General features: G+C 36.1%; 2 protein-coding genes and 1 long non-coding RNA gene across 3 annotated transcripts in view; all 3 read right to left on the bottom strand.

The window, feature by feature from the left end:
- LOC101886199 (uncharacterized) overlaps positions 1–17027 on the bottom strand; it is an 883799-nt gene that overhangs the window by 838838 nt on the left and 27934 nt on the right. The window lies entirely within an intron of this gene.
- Positions 1–17027, bottom strand: part of LOC148680967 (uncharacterized) — a 663035-nt gene that overhangs the window by 567721 nt on the left and 78287 nt on the right. The gene's annotated exons all lie outside the window — the stretch shown is intronic.
- LOC148681067 (uncharacterized) lies at positions 7470–15532 on the bottom strand. The gene is made up of 3 exons (XM_088650627.1): positions 15493–15532; positions 15037–15186; positions 7470–8692 (listed from the first exon to the last, which is right to left on the bottom strand). Exons 2-3 carry the CDS (start codon positions 15119–15121, stop codon positions 7719–7721), a joined length of 1059 nt encoding a protein of 352 aa, XP_088506753.1. The 5' UTR covers positions 15122–15186; positions 15493–15532; the 3' UTR covers positions 7470–7718.

A 17027-nucleotide genomic window follows, 5' to 3' on the forward strand; every position in this document is an offset into this window, starting at 1 on the left:
CTTGAACTCCACTCTATATTTGACCAAGTAACAGTGAGGAATGCTCCATCCCCTTCATCATAAACATCTAAAAGAACCTTTCAGAACAGGTCTGATGGTAGCTGAATTAAAGACGAAACACACACACACACACACACACACACAAAATAATAAATGACGAATGTAAAAATGAAAACTAAAAAAAAAACAAAAAAAAACTATAAAATAAATTGAAAAAATAAAATAAATTTAAACATACATCACTAAGACCTTCTCTGGGATCCATAGCTGAAGGGAAATGCATGTATACATATTTTGTAAATATAAAATGAAATGTGTATGTATATACATATACACACATATATTTGATAATTACAAACACAAGCTGATTGGCAGGTTTTAAGCATTTAAGAGCCTTTGTGACACTTGTGCTATTTAAGTCCCATCATTTAGGATGACACTAAAGCACAACTATGATGGAATGTAATAACTGGGAAAGTATAATGTGTAAATTAATTAGGTTGTAAGTTTGATTAAATAATTAGTAAATTTGATTGCACTGCAATTTCAGTGTCTTTAAACTAAGAATAAAAAACAAGCCTACAAGTGCAGCAATCCACAATAAATGGTATTGTGCTGCCACCTAGTGGAAAAATTTACTTTAAAAAAGTGATTTCTGCTACATTGGTAGTTGTAAATTGAAAAGCAGTGTTTGAGACATTTTAAATATCATAATGCTCACATACAGTTATATATATATATAGTCAGATCTCAATCCAATATAGCACCTTTGGGATGTGGTGGAACAGGAGATTCTGCAGAAACTTGCGTGATGCTATCATGTAAATATGGACCAAAATCTCTAAGAAATTTTCCAGTACCTTGTTGAATCTATGCCACGAAGGATTATGGCAGTTCTGAAGGCAAATGGGGTCCAACCCGATACTAGTAAGTAGGGATGTAACGGTATTGTAAATACCGTCATACCGCAATATTATTTTTTTTCGATATTACCGAAGTCGCATGACTCGGTAAAACTATAGGTCTTCTGAGAAAATTTGCTCAGGCGAATGAAGCGAACGGGAGGTAACGAAAACTACAATTGCCATCAGCCCATGCTTGACCATCATCCCTTGCGGTCTGTTGTTGCTACAGATCCAGTAATGCGGAAATGGAGTGTGCTGCTAGAAGCGGGGATGAAAAGAGCTGGAAAACTCTAAAGCAGGTCGCACACCAGAAGCGCCGCTCGGCGTCGCGACACGGCGCGTACATGACAGATTAAAGTATCGCACACCAGACGCGCACATTCGAATGATATTTAACATGAAACTAATCAGATGGCGCTCTGTGGCGCGGCTGAAAAATGAACTGCGTCCTGAGCCGTCGCCGGGCGCCGCCGACAGCCGCCGACTTGCGGCGCCGGTGTGTGTATCCTGATAGAAATCTATGATTAGAATTCTAAAATACATGGCGCTGCGTGGCGCGCCGCCGAGCGTCGCTTCTGGTGTGCGACCTGCTTTACACGCACAGTTCAGTCCTGCATTATCTCCGTGTAAGTTCAGACTTCGCAAGTTTGATCAAGGCTGCAGTCTCTTCTTCTCAGTTTGATATGGAAAAGCAGATTATACCGAGGAGACGGGTAAATCTTCAAAGGGAACAGTGTACTTTATAACTTCATTCACATCACCCTGGCTTCGTTGTTTCACTTTCTCAACAATAAAATGTAAACATGATTTAAGGAACTGCCTATTTTCATTTTAATATTAGCAACTTAGACAGCAGACATGTTGAGGCGCCGTGCTGCATAAGATGAGCGTCATCTTCACTGTGTGGATATTTATAACAAAACGGAGCCGATAACAACTGCCTCCTTTCAATTTCAGTGAAAATACGAAACACAGCCTCTCTTTTGCTGAGTATCAGTTTTAAGAATCGATAATGGCCATTTTAAAAGTATAACATACAATAAGTTTATACATTATAGGAAATAAAGGCAAGCGATCAGTCAATATACAGAATGTACGTGCTTACATTAATCATTAACTCATCTTTGCGCTCAGCCAAAACACGTTACCTGAGAACAAGTAATAGATTCCAATGCCCAAAGTCAGGGAATATGTTGTTAGATAAAGACAACAAGATGAATGAAATATCCCGTTTAATAAATATAGTGAGATTAGATCCAGCGGGAGATGCTTGATGAGAAGTCCGACTAGCACAGCTCTCATCTGGGTAGATGGGCTAAGTGTGATTAAATGTTGAATGTGATGAGTTTTCAACAATACTAAATTGAAATTTTATTTTTTTACATGGTTTAATAATTTTTTGTTATTAAAATTGAAGTTCCTGTTTCAAAGCTTACAGATAGATGGCTAATTTGTATGTCAGTAGCCGCATTTCCACTATCGGGCCAGTGCGAGCCAGGGCTTTAATCGGGCCGGGCCGGGCCAATAGCCCGGGAGGTTGAGAAATGAGGCCGAAATCATGTCGCGTTTCCACTGACGGGCTAAAAGCTCACAGCGCGTCACGCAAACACCGCCCACAGAACATCCCCGAATCAAACGTCACACAACCCGCCCACTTCAGATAAAGCACACCATATGATCATCACGAAACGAAACCATTAAAATGAAGACAACCGAAACAAACAAATGACACGTTACTGTACAGCAGTACATGAAATGTCTATACGCACAGACCTGTGTATTTCCATTCATTACATTTGTTTACTCGCCGACCAACTGGCATTGTTCATCGACTGCTCTCGCCGAACGCAGGGACCCATCACAGAGAGCGCACACATCCATAATATAAAGCCACAGAAATTCTCCTTTATAACTCGATATTGCATGTATTTTATAACATCCTCGTTTTGATAGAAGTCGTGTTAAGTGTTTCAGCATAAGAGCGAGTAGCCTAATAAAATATAGCCATATTTTTGCGCTCGGCAGCTATTCACTAAAGCTCTTCATTCAAAGTTTCATTTATAAATTTAACCACGTCATATAAAAACATAAACAGTTGTTTGAGTAGGCCTATATAGAACCCATTTTGTGTTTGGACTTTCCCCCATATGCGTTTAAAGCAGCGAGCGCTGCGCAGGACTGGGTGACAGAAAAAAAGGTATAGGAGATTCTGCTTTCACTCACCCAAATAATGCTCTGTTTGCGCGATTTGATTAATATCATCGTATCCAAATACTTTATAAATAATATTTCAAACCTTCTCCGGTGTTAATTGTTTTTATAAAATATCGAAAATCTTTTTTTTTCAGACAGGTCTTTGTAAAATGAAAGTTATAGGCTATATGTGTGGCTTTAAAACGGTTCGATTTATGTGTTGTATATAGGCTACCTACATATAGCTAGCTTTTGTTTATTTTATATTGGTTTATTTATTTAATGTGATTTTATATTTATCCGATATTTGTAATTCTTTAAATTATATTTCATTAAAGCTTAGGCTATTTTATCAGGATATGAAACTATATTGTTTAAAGTCTACGAAAGTGGGCACGTATTTTGTTAAGTTTTATGTCCTTCTGTTTTATTTTTATTGTGTATTATCTCCAAAATAAATAAATAAAAAAGCCGCTCGCGGCATAACGGAGCTGTGAAGGAGCGCTTTAGCCCGGTCTCACACACACATACAGGCATCTAAACGCGCACAAACACACCTTTTAAACTTGACAAAAACTCTCGAAAACCTTTACTGTCTGCTGTGTTTTTAATATGGTGTAAAGATTATTATGCGTATTGAAACATAAAGGAGGACGCAGCAAAGAACGTCACTATAAATTAAAACTACTTTATTATTTTATGCAGCAGCCTTACATTTAAAAGCGAAACATAAGGGTGATCATACGCAAAAAGACCCCAGACTATAAGGCTAGATGTTTTCTTTCCCTTATTTCTTTATTTGTTTGGCGCATGTACTCATGTGCGATCAGAAAACTGCCCGCCTCTCCTTTCACTCCGCCCCGAAGCCCCAGCTGGCCCTCCTTGGCCCAAGGTATTCGGCGGGCCGAAAAAGGCCGGCCGCTGGCCCCAAGAAAGCTCCGCTTTGGCCCGATCAGGCCCCGGAAGTGATAGTGGAAACCCCACTGGCCTTGGCTCGCCCTGGCTCGCTCGCTTTAGGCGCGATAGTGGAAACGCGGCTATTGACACTTTTGGCACTTTTTTGGAGTATTTTCATAAGTTTTGTTTTTTCCTGTAAATGATTCAATAAATACCGTACCGTGACATTCATACCGAGGTATTACCGTACCGTGAAATTCTGATACCGTTACATCCCTACTAGTAAGGCATAGGTGTCAAAGTCAATTCTTGGAGGACCACAGCTCTGCACAGTTTTGCTCCAACTGTAATCAAACAAATCTACTCTAAATAATCAAGGCATTCAAAAGAGTCTTGATCACCTTGATTATTTGGATCAGATGTGTTAGATTAGGGAGCAAAACTGTGAAGAGCTGCGGTCCTCCAAGAAATGACCTTGACACCTCTGTAGTAAGGTGTACTTAATAAAGTGGCCAGTGTGTGTGTGTGTACTCTCAGTTCAATGCAAATATAGCAAGTTAACAAGTATATATATATATATATATATATATATATATATATATATATATATATATATATATATATATATATACCAACTTGTTAACTTGCTATATTTGCACTGAACTGAGAGTACAGATGCCCAAGATAAGCTCTATACATTTCTGGGTCTTTTTCGTTCTTAAGGAGACCTTGAGGGAAGACAAAAATTAATTGCAAAGTGCTAACTGACATCACTTTAAATGTATAAAAAGATTTTTTATTTACCCTGAGTCTTCAAGCAAGAACTCACACCACAATCTCCTTATGCAAGTCATATAGCCTGTTTTAAATAAAAATACAATTTCTACAAAGCTAAAAATTCTTCTTTTATACTGGCTGACAAAGTGTTGAGCAAAGACTCACCTCAGAATAGTCAAACCCAACCTCAGGAGTGATGCAAAAGGCTAAAAGTAAAAGATGTTATTTAGTTCTAAAATTATGCAGTTGTCATTGTACATTGTAAAACTTACCATGAGCAAAGACATCACAGTTATTGGAGAAACACTACATTGGAATGTCCTGGGTAATGTTATAAAATGTATATAAACATGTAAACAAATATAAAATATAAATGATAAATCTGCAAGAATCATCATCAAAAAGGCATGTACTAAAATCATTTAAAGTAAAGCATGTTTAAAATAAGAAGTTTCAAATGTAACAAAAAAGTAACATCCCTTATGCATAGATGAAAAATATGAAATTACTTGTTGACATACAAATTCATATTTGGATTTTACTTGCATAAAATGTGTCATATATGCAACAAATATTGTGAAATGTTGCAAAATAGTCCACTTATGTTTTCAACCATTGGATTTACAAATATGTACATGCATGTTCCTAGCCTATATTTTATACTATGATTTTAGTGCACTTTTTTTCTCTAAGTAAACATATTTGCTATATTTCTAAATGCATGTTCATAAATGACAAGTTTTAGATGTAAAATAAACATGAATGTAGGCTAATTTGCACGTACACATTGGCATGTGTCAGATTTCTATGAGAGATCGCTGTTCACGTCATCACATATGACCCAAACAAATTATAGCCTATTAAAATGCATACCGCAAAATAACTAGTACTTACATTCGTGATAAACTGTGCGAGGTTTGTGACTTTGCAGATGAGTGTGTATCATGTGTAAAGATGATATTCAAAATATTCACACAAAACGGACACCTAAACATATTACCAACCTGTTTAAATTGTTAATCTTAATACACGTCTGTTTACAGCAGTCAACATCACGTCTTTACCGACGCCATTGTGCAAGCGTTTGGTGATTGCTGATTGGCCAAAACATTTGACCGAAAAGAAAACCTGACCAATAAAAAACCTTTTGCCACGCCCCTACCGGAAAAAATTTCGACCAATGAAAAACCTTTTGCCACGCCCATTTCTCCAGGCTGCAGTTACCCATACTAGCTGTACTCTGCAACGAGAACCTCAGTCAAAAATATTTATGTAAAACTGAATTTTTGTTGCATCATATGATCATATTTAAAATTTTTCATAAAATCATCAAACAATGTGTACCTAAAAAGCATTTTCTAAGAAATAAAAAATTTCTGTTATATTGTCACTTAGTTATTGTTACTTTTTTTCTAGTGGATATGTGGTTTATATCTAGTATATAAATATTGATTTGTCTATTTGCTGGCTTGCTATTAGAAAACAAACACTAAGCTAGGCGATAGATTAATTAAATTCTACAATTACAAGTGATTTGTAATTTGTTCATTTATACCCCATTTTTTGTTTAATAATGTTTTTCTATGCAGACTTTATGTGTTGGTCTAATATTTGTATAAAGATAGTTTGCATTTGCATTTACTCATTTAGCATCTTTTATCCTGCGACAACAAGTAATGACACAAGAAGAAACAGACTCAGCCTATCAAAGGTTCAGAGCTTGTGTTATTAAATGCTAACAAACCTTAAGCCAAGTCCAACAAGTAAAGCCACACAGTGTTGTTTTAAAGCTTATTTAATTTAATTTATTTTTAAAATGGACTGTTCTATTCTCAAGTCAAGTTGTTAAGCTCATTAGGCCCTGTGGCTTTTGTTTTTTATTTATAATATCTTTCACTTAAATTGCTGTTTCATAAAAACATCTACTGGGAAGAGTTGCCATATTTCATATAAAGATTTTATGGCACAAACATGTTATTTAATTTAAAGCTTACTTGTTTTTATTCATTAAAAAGCCTAGCTTGATGTACACTATTTTGTTTTTCTTTTGCTTATTTTATTGTTGTGATTTATAAAGTAATCTGATTTGTTATGAAAGCTTTTCTGGTTAAATAATAATAATAAACCAATAAACAACAATTAAACAGTGTTTAAGTGTGTAATACTGGCAGCATCATATGTTAGAAAACTATTCACAAAGACTATTTGATTTATTAAATAACTCATCTCTTGTGCTTTCTTTCATGTTATGTGACAAAATTAAAGAATGACTCGGATTAACTAAAAGATTCATTAATTCGCTCATGTGCACGATGTGTAGTGCGAGACAAGATTAGTTCATTTTTCGAGTCCTCTATCGAGTCGTTTGTTCACCACATGAAAGTCTACAGCCTAACATATGCATTTATATGCCAATCATATGCATTTAGAGCCAGAAAAAGAATTGATCTGTTCACCTCTCGAGTCCTCGGGTTTGAGTTATTCTGTCACGTGATGAACGAACGACTCAAGAACCAGAAAACTTGAAAGGTGAACTAATTATCATGGCTCCTATCGGCTCAGACTGTTTACATTGGTTAAGATTATATGTGACTGTCATTGTAAAGTGAACGCACCACTGACATTTGAAGACATGAAGAGGTGAGCTGAGCAAACAGACAACAATGCCTATAGACAAAAGAGCAGGTAAACATTGAATTGTTATTTTCTTCTTCTTATAATTTATTTATGACTCATTTGTCGTGTAATCAACCTTCTGGGCTAGTTGTAGATGTGTTTGGAAGCAATTCGTAACATTTTAATAATATTTTGGCAAATTGAACCAAATTAACGAAATGACTCGAAAAAAGATTTGTTCATCTCGATCAGTAAATAAAATGATCCGAACTTCCCATCACTATTGAGTATGCGAAATTCTGTTGTACGCCACTGCGAAAAGGGGCGGGATTAAACAAGATGATTAGACATGAATGGTTTCTCTCCAGTGTGGCTCATGATGTGTTGATTAAGGTGTGATGATTGGCTGAAACTCTTCCCACACTGAGTGCATGTGAATGGTTTCTCTCCACTGTGGATCCTAATGTGTCGATTAAGGTTTGATGAAAAGTTAAAACACTTCCCACACTGAGTGCATGTGAATGGTTTCTCTCCAGTGTGGATCCTCATGTGTTGATGAAGGCGTGATGAGCAGGTAAAACTCTTCCCACACTGAGTGCATGTGAATGGTTTCTCTCCAGTGTGGATTGTCATGTGTTGATAAAGGGTTGATGAGAAGTTAAAACTCTTCCCACACTGAACACATGAGAATGGTTTCTCTCCAGTGTGGTTCCTCATGTGTTTATAAAGGTTTGATGAGCGGTTAAAACTTTTTCCACACTGAGTGCATGTGAATGGTTTCTCTCCAGTGTGAATCCTCATATGTTGATAAAGGCCTGATGAGCGGTTAAAACTTTTCCCACACTGAGTGCATGTGAATGGTTTCTCTCCAGTGTGGATCATCATGTGTTGATTAAGGTGAGATGATTGGCTGTAACTCTTCCCACACTGAGTGCATATGAATGGTTTTTCTCCAGTGTGGATCATCATGTGTAGAGTAAGGGATGATGACTTCCTGAAACTCTTCCCACACTGAGTGCATGTGAATGGTTTCTCTCCAGTGTGGATCATCATGTGGTCATTAAGGTTTGATGATTGGCTGAAACTCTTCCCACACTGAGTGCATGTGAACGGTTTCTCTCCAGTGTGTATTTTCATGTGAATCTTAAGATTGTCTTTTCTTCCAAAACTCTTTCCACACTGAGTGCAGATGAAACGGTTCTTGTCTCTCCTTTTCAAAATACCATCAGTCTGTAAATAGTTTTTTTCCTCAATTTTGACATGATGTTCCTCCTCTTTACTCCCCTCATTCACTTCAATTAAGTCTAAAATAAATAAATAAAACAGTTTTCATTAAGTCTTAAAAACTCTCATCAAAAGCTGAAAAGTGAGAAGACACAGGAAACATTGGCTACACATTTTGATGCAAATTGATAAAATGTAAAAATAAATTGTTTAAATGTAAAATAAATCAGATCATATTGTGTTTGGTCCATTAATGTGTACACATTTATACAAAGTCTTGGATTTCATTACAGAGGTCTTAATTTATTTATTTATTTTACCTTTCTAAGATTAAGTTCATACATTGATTGTTTTAAAACATCTATTTCATAATACTTTAATATGAGGAATAAAACACTGCTTATTGTCAAAACTCATTCCTAGGAACTTTACCTTTTTCACAACTTGTATAGTTTCTCTATCTAAAAAAGCTCCTGATCTAAATGCATAGATCTTAAAAAACAAAAATGCATGCATACAGTTTTTGACTTAGAAAAATTAAAACCATTTAAAACTGACCAGTCATATATTTTATTTATACATATTTAAATTTGTCTCTTGATTGTATACATATTTTTCCTTTATAACAAATACATAAATCATCTACATATAAACTACGAAATATATTATTCCCATTAACATTTACAATATTTTTAATTTTAATACTAAATAGTGTTACTGATAGTATACTTTCTTGGGGCACTCCTGATTCTCATATATGCTATATATGCTCATATATTCAGATAATATAGTTTTCATACGCACACGAAAAACTCTATTGAATAAAAAAAAAAATTGCAATAAAATTAGGCAAATTTCCTCAAACACCCATCTCGTGAAAATCTTTTAAAATACCATACCTCCTGGTAGTGTCAAAGGCCTTTTCCGGATTAAAAAAAAAAAAAAAAACTGCTTATATGTGTTCTTTTTTTAATAAAATCATCTCGTACAAAAGATTCTAATTGTATAAGATGGTCAAGAGTACTTTTCCCTCTTCTAAACGCACACTGATATTTATTAATCTTCTGTTTTTTTTAAATCCATACCAATCGATCATTAATCATTCATTCGATTGTTTTGCAAAGGCAACTGGTAAGTGCTATTGGAGAATAATTAGTTGAATGATCTTTTCCTGGTTTAGGTATTGGTATAATAATAGCTTCTTTCCAAAAGGCTAGTATTTCTCCTAATTTGCAGATATTGTTAACCCGACAAGATGCAGAAATGCCATCTAAAAAGGTGACCTGCAGTTCATCCAGTCAGGGACATTGACAACATAAATATACAAATAAAAATGTTAACCCGGGGTTTGTGATTGTGAAACGTCTATTAATGAACACCAGGTATAGCATGAGCAGTGTGGAACGAGATTACAGATAACACAGGATTCTGTTTATCCAGTGTTAGAATGACGCAGAGTTAATAATTTCAAGAGTTAAAAGCTCTACAAATACTCAACATCAGCTCTCAGAATAAACAGAGCACAATGACAAACAGTGACATACATAAATTGTCAATCATATCATAGCAGTGACCTGATCTTATATGCTATTGTTTTAGAACTTACAATTATTGGAGAAATGACCAGGAATAATAAACAATAGAAAACAGTAAAACTCAAGGGCGAACTGGCCATAGGGAGACATAGGGATATTTCCCCTTGGTCTGACAGTCATCTGACCTGCTGCCACCGTGATTCTGGCCCGCTCCGCCCCCACTTATCATAAACATTGAGCTTAACTCCCCAAAATAATTTAGTAATAGGAAATTAATCCTTAACAAAGTATGAAAGTACAATTATTAAGCACATTATAAATGTGGTTGTAAGTCAGGAATACAGCATATGTAGCTGCAGTTATAAACTGTTTAATAACGCTTACTCATTTAGAGTTAATGCTAAACAAATAATGAATTCACTATTAGCTAATGCATAATAAATGGTTTATAGTGTGTTGTTATTATAAAGTGTTACCGAATTATCTGTTGTCTTAGACCCGACTCACGGGCGAGAATTAATGCTATGAAGTTTTACCTCCCTGACTCTTTATACCTCCTTTCTGCTTTATAGCCATGCTTAGTGAAAGTAACACCATTGTCATATTACATAAACTTTGTGTGACAGGGTGCAGGAGGTAAGTGATGATGATTGATGCCTTTAATGACCAATCAGTGCAGATTATGCGCCTATTTATTGCTGAGGGCTGTAGCCTTTCATGAGGCATGTTCTGAATTCCACTTCCTGTGTGGGTGTGCGTGTGTGCTGGCAATGGCTTCCAATGGCCTGGTGTATGTGTGTTTCCATCAGTGTTTGGACTGATTGGACGACTGACTGCCCCACTGTCAGTTTGTGTGGTTGAAGACTTTTATATCAATCGGCGAATTTGGTATAAGAGCACCTCATTCATGGATTCTCCTTAGTACAGATCATAAATGTGATCTGGTGATCACTCCTGCGGGTAGCCCCAGTCCTGTGAGTGAATGGCTCTATTTGGGAACATTGATTTGGAGAGTATGATATGGAGTATTTCTGTGTGCGAGTCCTCGGGTTTGAGTTATTCTGTCACGTGATGAACGAACGACTCAAGAACCAGAAGACTCGAAAGGTGAACTAATTATCATGGCTCCTATCGGCTCAGACTGTGTACATTGGTTAAGATTATATGTGACTGTCATTGTAACGTGAACGCACCACTGACATTTAAAGACATGAAGAGGTGAGCTGAGCAAACAGACAACAATACCCATAGACAAAACAGCAGGTAAACATTGAATTGTTATTTTCTTCTTCTTATAATCTATTTATGACTTATTTGTCGTGTGATGAGCCTTCTGGGCTAGTTGTAGATGTGTTTGGAAGCAATTCGTAACATTTTAATAATATTTTGGCAAATTTAACCAAATGAACGAAATGACTCGAAAAAAGATTTGTTCATCTCGATGAACGAGACTCAAAGATCCGAGTCAGTAAAATGATCCGAACTTCCCATCACTATTGAGTATGCGAAATTCTGATGTACGCCACTGCGAAAAGGGGCGGGATTAAACAAGATGATTAGACATGAATGGTTTCTCTCCAGTGTGGCTCATGATGTGTTGATTAAGGTGTGATGATTGGCTGAAACTCTTCCCACACTGAGTGCATGTGAATGGTTTCTCTCCACTGTGGATCCTAATGTGTCGATTAAGGTTTGATGAAAAGTTAAAACACTTCCCACACTGAGTGCATGTGAATGGTTTCTCTCCAGTGTGGATCCTCATGTGTTGATGAAGGCGTGATGAGCAGGTAAAACTCTTCCCACACTGAGTGCATGTGAATGGTTTCTCTCCAGTGTGGATTGTCATGTGTTTTAGAACTTACAATTATTGGAGAAATGACCAGGAATAATAAACAATAGAAAACAGTAAAAATCAAGGGCGAACTGGCCATAGGGAGACATAGGGATATTTCTCCTTGGTCTGACAGTCATCTGACCTGCTGCCACCGTGATTCTGGCCCGCTCCGCCCCCACTTATCATAAACATTGAGCTTAACTCCCCAAAATAATTTAGTAATAGGAAATTAATCCTTAACAAAGTATGAAAGTACAATTATTAAGCACATTATAAATGTGGTTGTAAGTCAGGAATACAGCATATGTAGCTGCAGTTATAAACTGTTTAATAACGCTTACTCATTTAGAGTTAATGCTAAACAAATAATGAATTCACTATTAGCTAATGCATAATAAATGGTTTATAGTGTGTTGTTATTATAAAGTGTTACCGAATTATCTGTTGTCTTAGACCCGACTCACGGGCGAGAATTAATGCTATGAAGTTTTACCTCCCTGACTCTTTATACCTCCTTTCTGCTTTATAGCCATGCTTAGTGAAAGTAACACCATTGTCATATTACATAAACTTTGTGTGACAGGGTGCAGGAGGTAAGTGATGATGATTGATGCCTTTAATGACCAATCAGTGCAGAGTATGCGCCTATTTATTGCTAAGGGCTGTAGCCTTTCATGAGGCATGTTCTGAATTCCACTTCCTGTGTGGGTGTGCGTGTGTGCTGGCAATGGCTTCCAATGGCCTGGTGTATGTGTGTTTCCATCAGTGTTTGGACTGATTGGACGACTGACTGCCCCACTGTCAGTTTGTGTGGTTGAAGACTTTTATATCAATCGGCGAATTTGGTATAAGAGCACCTCATTCATGGATTCTCCTTCTAGTACGGATCATAAATGTGATCTGGTGATCACTCCTGCGGGTAGCCCCAGTCCTGTGAGTGAATGGCTCTATTTGGGAACATTGATTTGGAGAGTATGATATGGAGTATTTCTGTGTGCGGGTTGAATGATAACCACTTTTAGTGACTTTTGTGAGTAAGCCCTCCAGAGCTGATTGGTCATCAGGACCTATTTTAGTGTTAGCATTTTTAAAGAATTGTGAATAAAGTTTTTGTATTTTTGTATTTACTCATGTCTCCTGTCTGCTCCTTAAACTAAAAAGAGACGAATCTGTGTGACCTTTAAATATTTGTCCTGGGTTTGAATCCCAGGTGGCGTAGTCGGTATAAAAATTTAAACTGAGATAAGGCGTTGGGTTTGGGTGGTTCAAAGGGAGCTAACCCTTTAGCAAGCTCAACCATCGCGCTGTGTGCCGACACCTCTGCACAAAAGGCTGTTAATTCGGTTTCATGGCGCATGAGCGGCGCTTATTTTATCAGCGTGCATGCTAACAACCGGGATTCACACAGGAGCATGTGCAAGGTGCGCGGGAATGTTTTTCTGTATGCATGCATCAGATTGCTTTCACAAACTTTGTTTCAGTTGCACATTGAGAATAACAAACTCGCAAGTGTAAAAGATGCAAAATGTAAATGGCCCCTAATGTCTTTAATCTGGGATTGCCAATAATCGTATCTCAATGTTTTTACTAGAGGACATTTTTTTTTGCCGCCCACAGGAAAATCCTACCCTGGGCGATCGCCCACATTGGCCATGCCTAAATCCACCACTGGCAATGCTAAACGTTATTGTTCCACTATTATTTGTTTGTTTTGTCTCACGTCATCCCACAACATCGATATAGTTTAGAATATTGTACAATGTTTTATAATGATTAATTATTTTAGTGTTAATTTCATTCAGCATGTTTAAAATTGGGGCATCCACGTTTTCTGACATACTTTAAACCAGGGTTCCTGCAGGTTTCACCAAGTTAAATTTAAGACTTTTAATGACCATTTTGAATAAACTTTTAGACTCATAAAGGGCTAAGAACTTTTCAAATGGCCCAGATTTTGTATTTGTCCTATGAAAAAAATATTATAATAAAAAATTATTATATTATTTTGGATATTTCTTAGCAAAAGATTTTAAATGTTGTGTAAAAAAAGCAAGCTTTACTAGTATCCACACTTTTTATTCAAAATAAACTTTCTTTAAAATAAAAAAATGACCAAACATGTAAAAAACTATAATAAACTAAATTTATGCACAATAATCTGTCCAGGTCAATGTCCTCAGCAGTAAATACATGGAGCACATTTAATCAAATTTTATTGGAAGGAAAATAATTAAACCATTATGATAAATAGAGTTAAAATGACCCTTTTCAATAAAAAAGTTTAAAGTTTTATTGAGATGGATTGTTGGTGATTGTAATGGGTTTTGGCCAGATTGGGTAACAAAATATGAACAAACGAAAATAAAGACTTGTTTAAAAAAGATTTAAGACCTACAATACAATATTTTAGTAAATTTAGGACTTTTAAAGACCTAAAATTTTGATTTAGGAATGTACGACATTTTAGGACCCCACGGATACCCTGTTTAAACACAATAGCCCTGGTAATTAGTTATAATAATATTGATGTAATTCTAACTCTGATACTATCTGTGAAAACTAGTAACAACTTCTAGGAACAAGTTTAAACCCATAAAGAAATTGATTAAAAAAGGGTCATTGTGATCAACATGACATATGCAAATGGACAGTACTAAGCCAACACCATCACTGTAATAGCAGATATCTTCTATGAGAATACTGTAGGTCAAATATTGTCAGATCAGTTAAACTTTTTTATTTATTTATTGTTTTTATTTATTTATATATAGTGCCAGTGCGCAGGTATGCTTTTCAAACAGTAGGAGAACAAGAAAAGAAGGTTAAAAAGGTAGAGAAAATAGGAGACTAATAATACATAAAATAATGACAAAAGACATGAGAACAAGAAAGAAAGAAACTCATTCCTGTCTTTAAATGAGTGCTTATGTTCATTCAGGAAAACTAGGCTGCACACTCAGGGCTGCAAGATGGATTATATTTAGTATTTTTATTATTAAAATATATCTGAATGAAGATCAAATGACTGAGTTGGTCTTTGAGAATGGAAACGAACCTGTTTGTTCCTGCAAATCTTCCTGTTTGACTGTGAATGTTTCTTCAATCTTCACATCTTCACTCTCCTCTTTAATAAACGCCATCTTTATAACAGTGTGGAGATCAGTCGCTTCAGCATGAATTTTTCTCTGTGTTTGGACACTTTATCCTGTTTAAAATTAATAAAACAATAAACTGAAACAAAATAACTTCTTAACACTTGCTTCAATGGTTTCTTTATATGAGAGTAATTAACAAAACGTTTCTTTACAACACTTAACTTATTACACACTTTCCTGTTACTTTATTCAAACAATAGCCATCAGTTACTGAGAATAAAATAGTACTACGTTGTATAAAGGGTTAAAATAATATTTCTAACAGCAAGAACATAATATAGCATCATATAAAAAACTTAAAACTTTAGAATATTTACTTTAAATCAGTTTATATCTGTAAACGTTTTCAAACAAACCTTTCTCCAGTTGAATCACAGCGACGAAGCGGCGCTGCCTGATGACGTCACGCGCCACGGCAAAATAAAAGTCTTTTTTGTTTAACTTTTTTGCCACTATCTGTTGCAGTCATGACCTACTGATACATTTCTCCCATGATTTTCACTTTACACTATATCTGCTCTCTCTCACAAAAACCTTAAATCTAAATATTTTCTTAACTTTTTAATCCATTTTATTATGATTTGTATGTCTACAACAAATTACTTCCTATTAATATCTGAGTCCAAATCTCATCCTTATAATTATGACCTCTTCTTTTCTATTTCTACAACTTCATAGGCCTATGTAGAATTTCTTTTTTTCCACATGAATTGTCGTCTCTTATTATCTGTGTTCCACGTTTCCTGCCATTCTTTAGCAATCTTCAGTAATATTTAACTTTACCTTTACTTACAAAAGCATTAAAGGGGTAAGTCACATAAAAATCACAATTCTGTAATTTACTCATCCTCTACTTTTTCCAAATCTGTTTGAGTTTCTTCTGCTGAATGCAAATAAAGAGAATACAGGGGCAAAAAACAGCCACTGTATGGTTCAACAGTTTGGACATGGCTGCTTTTTTCCACATTTTCTTGCACAAAATGTTCTTGGAACTTGATTACAATTTAACCACTAAAGTCACATGTCACATGCTTTGGCAATGTTTTTGGTTCCTTTTCTTGGATCTCTTGCTGTCTATGACAGATGAAGGAGCTTTCTGATTTCATCTAAAGTGTCTTCATTTGCGTTCTGAAGATGACCAAAAATCTCAGGGGATTGAAACAACAGGTAGAGGGACAATCGTTCTCGAGTGCAGAGATGTATAGTAACGAAGTAGAACTACTTCACTACTGTACTTAAGTACTAAAAGGCAGTATCTGTACTTTACTGGAGTATTATTTTTTTCTCCTACTTCCACTTTTACTTAAGTACATATTTTCCATGAGTTTAATACTTTTACTCCGATAGATTTTTTATGTGCTGCATCGTTACTCGTTACTAGGGGTGTCAAAATGATCGATATCAGTTCAGTAATAGATCATAAACGGTTATTACGTGATGACGTCATTTATCTCCTATGCGCGATGTCGCAATACTATGGCGGAGGACGGAGGCGCGGTGAGGCGGCACAGCACACAAGCCGCTATTTCACTATTATGGAGAAATGTTGTAAAACTTCGCCTCTGCCTCTCTCTTTCTCACTTTGGACATTTGACCCGCTGGCCTGTTTGTAAGGTAACTTTTCCTCTCTTCTCGGCTGTTAAAGCTGTGGATCCATCCAGACACGATGTGTCTGATGTGCAAGTTTTCTCCACTGTGTCTATTACCTGTGATAATCGCGTATTCTTCCCGCCATGGCTGAACAGCGCTTCATTTCTAAAGCCCTTTCTGTTGAGCAGGTGAAAAGTAACCAATCATAAGACCTCGCCTGTCAGTGCTCAAAAAGCAGGCGGGATAATATTGACATGAGTTTATTAGCTGTAAATGCTCATGCAGTCTTCTGTGCATGAGT

The sequence above is a fragment of the Danio rerio genome, chromosome 4 (genome assembly GCF_052040795.2).
Source record: "Danio rerio strain M-AB ecotype USA chromosome 4, GRCz13ab, whole genome shotgun sequence".
Lineage (NCBI taxonomy): Eukaryota > Metazoa > Chordata > Actinopteri > Cypriniformes > Danionidae > Danio > Danio rerio.